Raw genomic sequence first — 15,000 nt, forward strand, 5'->3', positions numbered from 1 at the left:
GTGTGTGTGTGTGTGTGTGTGTGTGTGTGTGTGTGTGTATGTGTGTGTGTGCGCACGTATGTGTGTGTGTACACATACGCACTTCCTAATTCAGCGAGCACAATTAACAAAGGGCATCATGTGTTCTGGTAAACACCGTGCACTTAAGCACACAGGTAGCTTTTACTCACAGGCCATATATGTAAGATGAGAGATAAGGCAGTACTTAAGCAGTGATATAAAATGCGGTTTCTTCCCAGGCCGAGGATCTCCAAAGTGTACTTCCGGGGACGTTTCTTCATGCTGAGGGTGCGCGACAAGAATGTAAGTTTATAAAGCGGACACTTTCATTTTCTGGCCATGAAATATATAAGTTTGTGTACTGTATTTGTAAATTATTATATCATCATTCAATATCACGAATAAATGATGAATTATCATTATTACCACGATCATCATCAACATTATTATCATTAATCATCGCTATCATTAGCAGCTCCTCCTCCTCCTCCTCCTCCTCCTCCTCCTCCTCCTCCTCCTCCTTCCCCTCCTCCTGCACCACCACCATTACCACCACTCACTCCCATCATCACTCTCGCCATCAATCATCATCATCACCTCCGCAACCTTTGTTTTAGAACTCCGAGAACACGTACGGCTTCGAGACGCCGAGCAAGGCCGCGTGCAAGCACCTGTGGCAGTGCTGCGTGGAGCACCATGCCTTCTTCCGCCTGACGCAAGCTTCCGGAAATTCGCCCGCTGCCATTTTCTCGCTGGGATCCAAGTTCAGGTACAGGTGTGTTCGCGGTGCCCGACGGTGCCATCCGCTGCCGGGAGGAAATTTAATGCTTTTGGGTGCTTTGGCTGGTTTGGATGATGTGTAATGTACTCTGTGATTAATTGTGTTGGATTGAATAGGCTTGTGATGCATATTTAGTGATGACAAACCGAGGAAAAATGTAATATCTCGTTTTATGCTTTCGTGAATCTGTTGTTTGTTTAACACGAAATGCTCCCAGAGCATTATTGTCTGAATTCTTACTCATCATGCACCCCCCCCCCCCCCTCAGCGGCAGGACGGAGAAGGAGGCGGCGCAGGAGGCCAAGGTAGGCGCAAGGACCCAGCCCGAGTTCACAAGGATGCCCAGCAGAAGGTATCAGCGCCGCATCGTAGAAGGAGCCCAGGATAGTAAGTTGCGCCTATTTAGTGTGCATTTCTTGATCCTCGTTCTCAGTCAAGGGTTCTGCGAGGGAGTTGCGTGGGGAGGTTAAGGATTGAAGGGGTTGCGGGGTTATTTCACATTGTATTTTATTTTGTGATGCGGGTCCTTTATGTCAGTTTATTTAGTATCATTTGCGGAGATGAATTTGCTACGTAGAAGGATGTAATTTCTAGAGGAAAACGCAACCAATTTGGAGATTGTAACGACAGCTTTGATTTTGGAAACTCTATCTCTTCACTCTCCAAACTTTTACATTTACAAATATGTAATTACCAAATTAAATAACGATTACGCAATTAGGAGGAAGGACAGAACTAGATTACTTAATGACTCTCTTCTATTAGGTAATTATAGATAAGAGCCTCAGGTCGCATAGCATTTAAAGAAAGATTTTAATGTAAATGTATAATTAGGGAAAGTACATGTCGAATTGTGTCGAGATTCGAAACTCAAAAGTAATTAGGCTAAACTTTCTGAATATATATTTTTCTTAGTTTCGTTCACTTCATTTATTTGTTTATGTATAAGAATTGATTTATTGTCATTGATAAGTAAATTATCGTTACCTTTATTGTCTTTGTGTTTTTTCTGTGTTTTTTTCCGTTGAATTACTGAGGATTTTCCATTGTACTCTTTTGTACTAAGAGTATTCATCTGTGATAAATAAGTACATTAAGTGAACGAGGCTTGATTCATATAACTGATTATTTATATGACGACGGACTTCGATCTTACCACATCACGCTTCATGGTATGGTGAAATTGTAGTGTTAAATGCGTTGAAAGGTAAACAGTTTGTTCAAGTGTGAATCAAAATGTGTTTAGGATTCGAAATTGATCTCTAATGCTCACAACCTTTTCTTCATGCAACCATTCAGAACCATTTAGGTGTTGGATTATTACGAAAGGTGAGTTGTTCATTTTCGTCGACTGACTCTTGTGTATTTGAGATGTATTGCAAGTTTTGGATTTTTAAATTTGAATGCACTTTTTCGTTTTATTATCACTATTTATTATCGATTTCGAGAGGAGGAATAGATGGTTATTTTCCGTTTTAAACTCCCCCCCCCCCCCCACCCACAAAAAAAGGTCAATATCCCAATAGATTTTATTTTTCAACTAAGATTTAAAGAGAAAACGGGAAACCGTGTATATACATGTAGCCTGTCCGAAGCATGCACGATGGATCCCGGTGTTGAATGTCATTGATTACCTCTCGTGACGGCTGTGACCTAACGTGTTGGGCGTGACCTGTTCCAGCTCCGCGAGTGGAGGACGTGGAGATCAAGCCCGAGACCAGGAACACCGTGCAGCTGCCGACGCCTGTGACCTCGTGAGTATCGGCCTTCAGGTCGCTTGGGCTCCGGCTGGCGGGGTCATCGGCGCCGCTTGTTTTGTTGCTCTTTATTATCATTATTGTTATTTTTGGTTGTTTTTGTTATTATTGTTATTGTTATTATTATTATTATTATTATTATTATTATTATTATTATTATAATTAAATGTGCTGTTATATCATTAGCATTATAATCTTTCGATTTGATTGGCGCCGTACTGGCTAATGCGCGTCGTTTGTACATATTTGATATACTGAATTCTAACATATTCTTATGACGCTTCCCTTTCTCCCCCTCTCGCTGTAACTCTTTATCTCTCACTCTATCTCTTTCCTCCCCCTACTCCACCCCTCCCCTCCCCCTCCCAGGGTGTCCCACATGTACAGGAGCGCCTCCTTGACGCTGGCTCCTCGCAGCGACTCCCCGCGCAGCACCCGCTCCGCCCCGTACCCCGCCGGCGTGGCTGCGTCAGGAGGCGGCGGCAGCGTCCTCAACAGGTCCTCGCGTGGAGAGTCGCCCCGCTCGGTCCGGTCCGCCGCGCCCGCCGCCGACTCGCACTCCTACAGGGTCTCCCGACGCACCTCCAGCGTCGACAGCCAGTCGTCCGTCGACTCGAGGGGACATCGCAGGTACGGCGCTCGATAACCTTTGGTCGTTTTTATATTATTATTGTTTTCTTGTTGGTATTTTTTTCAGTTACTCCTATAGAAGGTTATTTTTATATTATCCCATATGCATTCATCACACGACCCTAGAACTCTTGTCTGCATCCCTCCGCCTCATGGCTTCTCCCCCTTCCCCTCGTCCCACAGGCACCGCAGGAGCCGCGGCAGGTCCTCTGATGGCGAGAGCGAGGCCAGCAGCAAGTGCTCGTCGCGAGGGCACCGCCGCCACCGCCACCGCCACCATTCCGACGATTCCGACCACCACCGCCACCGTCACCGCCGTCGCCGCCACAAGTGAGTGCAGCTTGCTTTGTTTTCTTCGTTTATTTTCTGTTTACTTTGATGGTTAGTGTGCGTTTTGACTTGTGTGTCGAGTGGCTGTGTCGATAATCTTTTATTATCAAAATTTAGGTGTATTTGGTAGTCAAAGCTTCCAGTTTAATATTTGATTCTTGATCTCTCGATCTACTATATAATTCGCTAAGAGAAGGAAAAACTACAACATAAAAGTTTTAAAAATCTCCCTCCTGAACGTTCTCTTTCCTCCCTTCAGGTCCGGCGGAGGCATGGTCAACGACGCCCAGTGGGTGCAGCCTCATGCCAGCCAGGCCCAGGTCAGAGGCAACACCGCCACCGTGCGAGACCTGACCCACAAGAGCGGCTACCAGCCCTCTGGCCACGACACCGAGGCCGACTCGCACCACCACCAACACTCCAACAAGAAGCGCCACAGGAAGCACAGGTGCGAAGTCGCGGGGGGTGGGGGTGTTCGCTGAAGAGGACATCGGCCTCACAAACCGAGCCAGAAAATGTTCCATTCAAGGAAATGGTCTGGGCGTTGTTAGCTATTAAAAGTGGGATTTTGGGTATACATTGTTGCTTTGTGAGTGTGCAACGTGAAATGTGTGAGCAGTGTGGGGGTTCAGAGGTCACCAAACTCAAGGACGCACATTATCAAAATATAATACCCCGTTTAGGCTTATCAACGTTATCAAGTTGCCATTTGTATCCCGATCAGCCATCTTGCCCATTCCAGGTCACGATCTAGGTCACCCTCGGAGGCCAAAAACAGCCGGTTGCCAGACGAGCTGCGGCGACACCTCGAGTTCGAGATGCAAGGGACTCAGGGGCTGACGGAGGCGGAGCTGAAGGAGATCCCCTACACCAAGGTGGAGACGGCGAAGACGATCAAGATCAAGTACACTTCGCCCAAGACCAAGAGGCACAAGAGTCCCAGACGTTCCAAGAGGTAAGGCTTTCGGTTTTCCTTAATGTTGAGTGTCTCCGAAAATAAAGGCTCGTACACCAAGATACTAATTCGCACAAGGATCTCTGGGCAGTATCTTGATTGCCTCACAGGTCCCATGTCTCCAGAGCGACTCACTATCAAGTGGCAGCTCGGAAACTGTTGCGCGATTTTTATGTGCACGAGAATTGCTTTATCGTCATTAATGTTATATTTTTTTATGGATCTTAATAATCATACTTCGTTACTGTTGTCCATTTGCCAGTTTTATCATCCTTTCGTATTATTATGGTGTAAAGACAACCATTACATTTTTGACATCACCTAATATTGTTCTTTTATAACTTCACTAGCAATTCCAGTGACAGGAAGGCCACTCCTCCTGCTGACGGGGAATCCCCTCCCCCTCCTTATACTCCTTCGCCAACGACGAAGACAAACACCTTGCCGAAGGTCACAAAGGTACGAGGTCTTGTTTACTATGTCTGCCCACAGCAGATATAGAACATTTGCAAATACTGATTTTAAGTAACTAAATTTTGTTACATCTGTCTATTTGTCTGTTTATCATCGTGTGTGTATTTATGTGCATGTGCGTGCGTATGTGAATTCATAGACAGAGTGCGTTTTTTCGCCTTGTCTTTTAAAATGCAATTTCCTGTGCAATTCCAGGAGAATGGCGGCGATGGAGGGCCTGGCGTCAGGAATCCGAAGGAGGGATGGTGAACGGCACGCTCCGCCCCCCTGGACCAAGGTACATCCTCCTCATGCAAGATCTCTACGTCTAACCTTCTTTTCCTCATTCTCCCTCTCTCGAGACCTGCCAGCTGATCCTTTTATCTCTGACCGTATCGGCACTTCACGCCTTGGACTCCTACGACTCGGGCCAGTTTTTATGCCTCTTAAGCAGGGAATTTACTCCCGCGCGCTGTGTGCATCTCATCAAGAACCGACAGGGTTGTGGTCTTTCTCTACTGCTGTTCCCCAAAAAGACAGTTTTAGTGCTTGAGATAATCACGTTTAGTCGTCCGGAGGCGCATTCGGTGGCTGGTGTTGCAAGCTTATATGGAAATGTTGCTCTGTGAAGATGGCTGCTGTGATAGAAATTTCACCCTTAAGCAGTATTGGAGGGTTTGATCAGAACCCTCGTTAATTTAAGATAGCATAACCTTGTGTACCAAGGAACAGTACTGCTATTGTGCAGGCTGTGCATAGTCTTAAGCTGCTTCTTTAACTGTTTATTAATATAACTGTAACAAATATTCATTCACGACAGTCTCTACAATAGTAACGGCAAGCATGCACATATCAAGGGATGTCATCCTGTATGTAACATAACCTTTGACTAAATGCTTTTCTACGTAATATTATCGTATAGGAATTATATATAGTATTCGCACAAATTACTCCAACGAATTAAGTATTTCAGTGATAAAATGAATCACCTGTGATAATATTTGTCACTTCTGCTAACAAAATACATCGCCCTGTGCATTCAGGACAGACCAGGTACATATGATCCCCATGTCCGACTGTGCGTGTTGTGTGAATCCCTTACGACAGGAAGTGTGTTGTGAAGACGATGCTTAGCAATATCTAAGGACATTTGTAATTTAAGGCAACTGCTAATGAGAAATATAATTAAGTGGGACTTTCTTTAGTTTGGTTGACTGTGTAGATAATTCCCAACGGAAGTCTGTATTATCATCTTTTAGTATCTGTTTTAAGGTGATTTTAAGATCTTGCATATTTCTCAGTTTGTATCGTTTGCAAGAATATGATCATTTGTTATCGTAAGCCTGTGTTTCCTTGTACTTGTCAAAGAAAAAAAAACTTTTCAAATAAAATGACGATTTATTTGTATTGTTTGTACACGATCGTAAAAGCTCCCATCCACCATCATGAGAAATTTCGTTATCATAAACTGTAGATTCTTTATGCTACATTTTGATATTAAAATGGGATAACGAAAACAAGGGTGTGTTAAAGAGGATTAATTTAATTGATGAATCACTTTTTTTTTTAATTCGCGAAGACGTAGATAAGTCAACACTTTTTTAAGTTTTTACAAGCACTCTGGGATTCGAGAGGTAAGGAAGCCACCATACTGCCTTCTGAAGCTTTAAGTTCTGCCTCTTTGTCATTTGCCTTGACTTCGCTTCACTAAATGTCTGTTATTTTGCGTCTGATTCGATTTCCGTTGGCTAAAGTTGGCTGAAGTTAGATGTCTTTTTAGCGCTCATTTTTCCCGTAAAGTAGTGCCCTATTTTGATATGTTGTGCTTTTGGTTCGTTCACCGTGTTTAATGTTTCGTTTTGTATTAGTTTTCCTTTTGTAACGTAGAATAGATGTTTATTGATCTATGCATGTTTACTATTTACTCTGTATTGTTGATTTGGTTTATATTCCATGGAGAACTGTGACCCAGTTTATGTGTGTGTGTGTGTGTGTGTGTGTGTGTGTGTGTGTGTGTGTGTGTGTGTGTGTGTGTGTGTGTGTGTGTGTGTGTGTGTGTGTGTGTGTGTGTGAGCGCGCGCGCGTGCTTACGTGTACACACTTGTATGCTCAGTGTATGTACGTGCACACCCATTCATATTGTCAGTCTAGTTAAGCATAAATATAGTAGATCCCTGACCTCTGCTTCCCTTCCCAGGTCCGTGCAGGCCCCCACAGTGTCCACCTCCCTGATCAAGAGCCCCGAGGGCAGCGGCAGCACCCGCGGCCCAACCACGGACTCGCCCAGCCAGCGCCGAGGCCACGCCGACTCCACCAAAACCCTGCGCTCGGTCAAAAACACGACCGGTTCCTCTACTCCTGGTTATGGGTGCGTACTGGGAGACGCCGAGTGTGTTGGGCCATTGCGCGTTGTGATTGTCATGATTTGCCGTTCAACGATGTCGTATTTTAGAAGGACTGCGTAATGTTTCACTTTGAAAAACACTTTACTACAGCGATAAAATGACGTAAAACTATAAACAGAAGATTTTTCAGTAAACCGACACTATGGACAAGGTTTTGCTGCCTTTTTACCCGTTGATGAATTTAATCCGCTCTCTTTTCTCATTTTCCCCATTTTATAAACATTATAATACAATTAAAATCCATAGATCTTCAGCTTATACAAAGCTTCTTCCTCAGCTATAGCAGTTCCCATAAACCTGTCATGGTGAACGGACCCAGCGTGAAGGCCCTGGTCACCAGCAGCGCCAACACAGCCTCGCCAACACTCCGTCGGGAGGCCGCAACACCTGAGCCTCCTGCCTTCCTGGACGACGCCGGCGGGGGCTTCGTGGCCGGCAACGGCTATGTTCCGACGTCTGCTGCAATCTTGAAAAATGGTGTCAATGACAGAGGCTCTCATTTTACTGCTGTTTTAAAGTAAGCATTTCTTTAGGTAACGTTTTTAATCATTAATATCGATACTTTTATTGGAAGGAATTGGCATTTTGAAAATAACTGGCAAATAATTATGTACTCTGTTGTCAGTGGTTCTTGTCCTCCCCACAGACCTCAGCCGAGTCCTCAGTCTTCGGTGACATCAGGCATCAGCGTTGGTAGCTCCAGTGTGAGTATATCTGCTGACTCTACCCTCACCAGCGGCACCCACAACCACCATAACCTCCCTGACACCACAACCAACTCCACCCACCACGACCACCAGATGCCTTCACCACCCAACAGCCCTGACCCTGACCGCCAGTACCACCACCAGAATAGCTACGACCACCATAACTATGAAAACTTTAGCTTCGACAACCACCATCTCCACAGCAATGACTGCTCGACCATCAGTGACAGTCCAGAGCCCTATTACAGCAACTTTCCCCCCAGCCATCACGACCTACACCAACAGCCAGTTTCCCACAATAAAAGCCTGTACCCAAGCCTTGAACCCTTGACTCAACACTCCACTAACATCCTTATTCATTACCACGATATAGAACGTCTACATCCATCTCTTCCCCCTTCTTCCTCGTCTTCATTATCTTCCAGTAGTCAGCCTATTCCAAGACCCAGAAGTTCCATCATATCTTCTGTTCACAGTAGTGAGTCATCAACCCACATTGTCCAGAATTATGGTCCCTCCACTGGTGTTTCTAATTCTACCTCCACTGGCAGCCAGTATAGCACTAACTCTTTGCAGAGATCCGGAGCACGTCCTCAACAGCGTGGCTCTAGCTATGGCCTGTCGAGGGGGATATCTCCTCCTCCACTTCCCTCTTCATCTGTGACTACCTCCTCCTCTTCACCTGCTCCTTCCGGTTCTTCCTGCGGCACCAGTGCTACTCTCCCGCGGCCCACAGGTACCAGCAGGCCGCTCATGAGAACCACTGGCTCCCAAACCAACATCTTCCGCACTACAGCCTCGCAGACTAACCAGACTAACCCGGGTCACAAGGCTTCCTGCAAACCCCCCCATTCCTCTTCCTCCAACAAAAAAGAATCAGATACAAGTCAAGGCATCCAGACAACCAATGGGACTAACCTGGCTCACTCTGCCCTACACTGGAGGGTCTATAACTGGGATGCCTACAGGGAAGAGGCAGAGTGGTCTAACTCACTAGGTCGTCCCGTCAAGAGAGCTGAAAGGGAACAAGTAAGTATCGCGCACTCACACCGCACTATGCTAGTCTATCTCGCTTCCGTGTCTCCAGCTCTCTAGTCTCGCTCTCTTTCCCTCTTCCACGTCTAGATTCCTTATCTAAATGCGTTCTCTTCCATTGCATCCCCTCCCTCACTCCTCCTCTCTATTCCTTCCATCCCCTTCTCCCTCTCCATCCCTACACTCTCTTTCCGTCCATCCCTTCACTCTCCCTCCCCCTCTCCATCCCGTCACTCCCTCTCCCTCTCCCTCTCCCTCTCTATCCGTCACTCCCTCTCCATCCCGTCACTCCCTCTTCCTCCCCCTCTCTATCCCTCCATTCCCTCCCCCCCCCCTCTCTATCCCTCCATTCCCTCTCTCTCTCTCTCTCTCTCTCTCTCTCTCTCTCTCTCTCTCTCTCTCTCTCTCTCTCTCTCTCTCTCTCTCTCTCTCTCTCTCTCTCTCTCCCCCTCCCTCCCTCCCTCCCTCCCTCCCTCCCTCCCTCCCTCCCTCCCTCCCTCCCTCCCTCCCTCCCTCCCCCTCTCCATCCCCCCTGTACTTTATAGTATTTCACCAGCCTCTGTAATGCCTATAGTTCACTTTAGCACAGCTAATTTCTGATTATACTGCACTAAGCACACTTTTATGTACTACACAGTCTGCAGAACACCCGCACAGATAGTTTAAAGCAATTTCAAAACGCAATTCTTCTAGCACGACCTGAAACACTACCTCAGCAAGACTCTAAACAGCCTCCTACCTGTGAAGACCCGCCACAAGTTGACTTTCTAAATGCAATGATATGGCTAAGCCTTCCTCTTTATGTACACTAGTAAGATTACACCAACAATAAACATTGATATTTGGTACTATTATTACAGTATTATATTCTTTGAGTGAGAAATATTCACAGTAAATATTGTAAACAGACACTTTCAGGAACACCAACATTGTCTTTCGAAGTCTCTCAGACCAGAACTTCTTTACTATGATTATCCGCTTTTGTTGCTCAAACTGGCTGGAAACCTTAACTTCACATGGAGATTCAATTAAGAAAATATTTAGCCTTACATTGGATTTTCATAAGCTACTGTTTTCATGTTTTTATTTACTTTACTCCATGGGAGCTTAAGGCACCTAGGCCATATGATTTGCAGCAGTTGAATTGGAAGTTAAGGCCTTCTTTTGTTTATCCAAATAGCAGCACTTGCACCTTTTTGTTATGGCATATTATTTTTCACATATTATAGTTGAAGGCCCTTATTCATCCCTGTTTGTGCACAATCTGTAACTGCAAGTAATTGACGCTTTATGACAGCTATAGCATTTATGATTATGTTTTGTTCTTATCTATAGTTGATGGCCAGAAAAGACAAGAAGCAGCGGGTAATAGAAACTGCACCTAACAACATAGGTACAATCAGTAATGCTTTTAACATACGTTGAAATATTGATAGAAAATTATTCATATCACTAGACAAACAGATTCATGGAACCAGTGACATACAAGCCAAGCTCTTTTTAAGATGGTTGTAAATTATATTATTGATACCTCTTGTCATTGATTAATACTTTAGTCTATAATATTCGATATCATTTGATATCAGAAGACTTGGCCTTTGACCTTTGTATATATGACACTTTCGACACACGACCATCATTTACCCAGCTGCTTCTTCGTCAAAATCTGTGTGCCTCCACCGCCATGTCTACCCCTGGCCAAGCACCACCACTACCACCACTATGTCCACAGCACAGCGGCTCTTGTCACCCCCTAGCTTAACCCCCGTACTTGCATGTGTTCCATTATCCCCTTTAAACTCCCAGATTGGCACTGCTCCGTCATCCACATATAACCCCTGTTTATGCCTAACTTGTGTCCCTGGACTGAAATTATCCATCATGCTAATGTTACTTTATGCCTGCATGGGACTTTGCATTAATATATAATTCCATATAAAATAAAAAATAATTGACTAATATATCCCATCGATTCACATTGTCACTAATCAAGAGCAAGATGTCTACAGGGCATCAATATTTGTTTTTCCTTTTTTTCTTAAGTGTGTCAGTAACGTGGATTTATAATGGCATGAAGGAATTCATTCCTAAGGGTCCTTGTTTAACGGATTCCCAGATGGGCACAGCCATCTTTGTATCCCATGGAGAGATTGCCACAGACAAGGTAAGCCAGAGAAGCTGTGGGCAGGGTGGGGTAGTAGGCAGTGACTGAGGACGCTGTTATGTTGTTCACAGCACAGCGGGGTTGTGGGCGGGCATACGCGCAGGGGCAGTGCAGGCAGCTTGGAACTGATCCTCGGGCCGCTTATTCAGAGCGCCATGCAGTAAGTATGAGGTCACTTCCTGGAACAACTGCTGCCTTGGGCACGAGAGTCATTACTGGTTGGGCCATTTCCCACCATGAGGCAGGGGCTCTGCTGCGGCAGACCCTGCGGTGAGGATGTTACCTATGATCTCTTGTATAGGCATTGACAGTATATTCAGTGATATGGGTTATGGTAATAGGAGGGAATTAACGTTGGACCTACTGGCCTGGCATGACCAGGACTAAAAAAGAAAAAATCTAATACCACAATCAGTTCGGCATTCCTCATTCTCAGTAAATGTGTACACCTACGTCATGAGCCGCAGTAGCGCGCATATACATACATAATTCCCTCATAATATGTAATAATGATAATAATAATAACCCCCCCCCCCCCCGCACACAAACCCTTGCGTGAAAGAGGAATGAAAATTGATTGGGGAGCAATTATGGTACTGCATACAAAGTAGAAAGTTGTGATTGCTCAGTTTTGGCTACAGTCAAATGTGTAATTTTATTTCTATGTACAAGTAACCAGACTACTGTACTTATTACTTATAACGTATTGTAATAAAGTATACACTAACAAGTAGAAGTAGGAAGTTAACAAGTCAACAGGTGATGCTTCTGGTCTCAATCATAGCAAGAAATGAGAAATCGCTCGTTGTCTTTTAACATATATCAGGCCTGGGCTATCACCTGCCCCCTTTGCTGGACAGGAAGCTTGCGTTGTCCAGTCACACAAGTAACATATCACTCTGAAACTCCTTCCTCCACCTTCTCTCTCTAGGGTGACTCAGACTTCTGACTTTAGACTGGAATGAATGACTAGGGACAGTATTTTGTAAAAAGTGCATACCTTGCCATTAGAAGTTGTTCGCATGTTGCATCAGAGTAATGTTATTGCATGGTATTTCACTTGTTCAGTAAGCAGTGCATGTGTTTTATTTTTTTTGTTTGTTTTTTCTTTCTTTGGTGTGATTGACAGATTTATTACAATGAATACATTTCATTGTTTATAAGCAATAACTTGACTAATTTAAATTGTCATAATTCTTTAAATATTTTACCATTGTGTTTGGGTTCTAACGAATTAAATGATTGGTCACTTATATATTTAATGGAGTTGGTAAATGTAAATATGCTTTCTGTAACACTTGTCTATCACAATGTAATATGTTGTATCCTGCAAATTAATGTGATGTTTGCAAAGGGAGTCGTCATACCACTATTCTTTGTCTAATCACTTGAAAAGCTTTGTCTCCTATCATTAATTGCAATCTTGTCCTTTGATTCCTTTAATTTTCATATTGCTTAACATTGTAAACTCTCATACTGTTCCTGTTGTGCAGTGTAAAAATGTTTAACAAGTTATGTAGATATCACAAACAAATCAAGAAATGTATTCAAAGAAAATTAACCTAATCCTTAGCATAGAAGACTATCCTAATGTGTAGTATATTAACACCTAAAAAACTGATTAAACAGAATGTACTAGTTTGGCATTATATGTAATATGTGATGAATTCATGAAATGAGTTCTTGCATTGAATAAGTGAATAATACATTTTCTTTGTAAATGTTCATATATCCTCATAACCTGAAGTATAAACATTAAGAGAGTCCATTTTCCAACAGACATCAACAGCGGTAATGAGTGACACAAATGGCTACATCAACTCCTTTGACCAGGGATCAGTCAAGAAGATCAATGGGTCCCACAATGGCGGCTCATACATGGATAGCATGCACATAAATGGCAGTGGGAACAAGACATGCCTCCCACTCAATGGCTACTCTACAAAGGGAAGTGGGATTATTGGACCTCTGTCCAGTGAATTTATCCCAATAACCAACAACAAGATCAGCAGTCAGATGAGTAATGGAAATAAGGGCCATCAGCTCAGCAGCTTCCAGAATGGCCGCACAAATACCTTTGACCAAGAATATATTAGTGGATGTGTGTTGAATGGCCATATGAAGGACAGTGGAAACAGCACTGGGAACTTCAGAACCTTTGGTAATGGCCATCTAAATGGTTTTTCAAAGGTTTCTCTCAATGGTCATGTGAAAGACCATTCCAGTGACTGCTATGAGGTGGAAAGTAGCAGCAGTAATAACAGTAAGAATGTAATGTTCAAGTGTGATAAATCACTGTTGAGGAACAACAAAAATGTTGATACAAAGGTTAGTGGAAACAGTGAGAGCGATAACAGTGGCAGTGATGTAGCAAATGGTAAAGCCAAGAAAGGTGAAGCAGGTGATGAAATTAGCACTGAACTGTGATAGTTGTGTGTTGTTCTGTGTGTATATAGAGTTTATATTTTGTTACTGATTTTATGAGCTGTAAATGCCTTGTTGTAAGTGCCAAATGTTGAAATGAAATTTGAGAGTTAATTTAACATAGATAAGGATAATAGCATTAAAAAAAAAAAAACATTTCTACAAAGTAATGTAATGTACGTACATAGATCTTTTAGTTGGGGATGTACAGAAGGCAACTTGTAAATATGGTAAACTCAAGTAAAGATTAAAGTTAAGATTTGGTCAGGTAAGGCAAAAATATTTCAAATCAGCATATATTCATATATATATGCATATGTATAGGTATATATTTATATATGTATATATATGTATATATATTTATTGATATGTGTGCCCTAAAGAGGTTTATGTATGTATGACAAAAAAAAAAAAAGGTAAACATTATTCAGTTATTGCTTCTCATGGCAGTGGTTTGCTAGGATCTCTAAGCAGTCGGCTCTCATGGAACGTTAGTGACAGCTTAGTCTTAGCTTTTCTCATGTTCTAACCCATCTCCATAGCCAGACCTGACCAACTTTTCATCATTTCTGATCTCAAGAACTCCCAGAAACCCAAAGTTCTCTCCTTTCCCCTTGCGAGGGAAGGTTGATGTAGAGAAACAATCACTAATTATGAAGTAAGTTTAATGCAAGAGGACTAGGATGTATAACAGTAAATGTGATGGTGGTGTTATGTAAATATAGTAGGCTATCGCGCTACCTCGTGTTTGAAATTTTGTTCACATTCATTGTAGCCTTTAAAGTCTAGTTTATTTGTGACTTAGAACTTTATTATGCTTCTTTGCTATCATATATGTAAGTAAAATTAGTTTTCTGCCTCTTTTTACAGTCTAACCCATACTTATAAAAGCTCATTGGCTTTACTATTAAATGTTGCAAATGATGCATCATCATTGATCATTGCGAGTAGCAGCGAGAGTCATGTATATTCAAATAAACTACACAAGCGGGACATGTTTCTTGGATCTTGCACTTGTAAATATGCTATATAACCTGCACTCTTTATATCAAAATTTGTAGGTAGTTGTTCAGTTGAAAACTGATTTTTTTGTCACTGGTTGCAGCACCAATATGTGTCCAATAATATGTACAACATATTTTTTCTTCTCTCTCTCTCTCTCTCTCTCTCTCTATTCTTTATTAGTAACTTTATACTAACATTTTATCATATGGCTGTGGAGTTCATGTAATAAGTAATTTTGTGAGCCTTAGCAGGCATCATAAAAGCAAATTTAAACAAAATTGGAAAAAAAAAAAAAATTCTCCTGTTATAAACAGCTGCACCATGCCTGTAGCATAGAAATAAACACTACCTATG

General features: G+C 42.9%; 1 protein-coding gene across 1 annotated transcript in view; it reads left to right on the forward strand.

Moving 5' to 3' along the window:
* The window catches only part of LOC125036884 (band 4.1-like protein 4), a 328,534-nt gene extending 321,301 nt beyond the window's left edge, over window positions 1–7,233 (forward strand). The window contains 11 exon segments of the mRNA XM_047629817.1: window positions 240–303; window positions 618–775; window positions 1,050–1,168; window positions 2,463–2,535; window positions 2,908–3,168; window positions 3,352–3,498; window positions 3,758–3,946; window positions 4,241–4,453; window positions 4,804–4,912; window positions 5,123–5,204; window positions 7,104–7,233. Of these exon segments, the coding sequence (XP_047485773.1) occupies window positions 240–303; window positions 618–775; window positions 1,050–1,168; window positions 2,463–2,535; window positions 2,908–3,168; window positions 3,352–3,498; window positions 3,758–3,946; window positions 4,241–4,453; window positions 4,804–4,912; window positions 5,123–5,176 (1,387 nt within the window). The 3' untranslated portion in view covers window positions 5,177–5,204; window positions 7,104–7,233.
* The last annotated feature ends 7,767 nt before the right edge of the window (window positions 7,234–15,000 follow it).

This window comes from Penaeus chinensis, chromosome 22, assembly GCF_019202785.1.
Source record: "Penaeus chinensis breed Huanghai No. 1 chromosome 22, ASM1920278v2, whole genome shotgun sequence".
Classification (NCBI taxonomy): domain Eukaryota; kingdom Metazoa; phylum Arthropoda; class Malacostraca; order Decapoda; family Penaeidae; genus Penaeus; species Penaeus chinensis.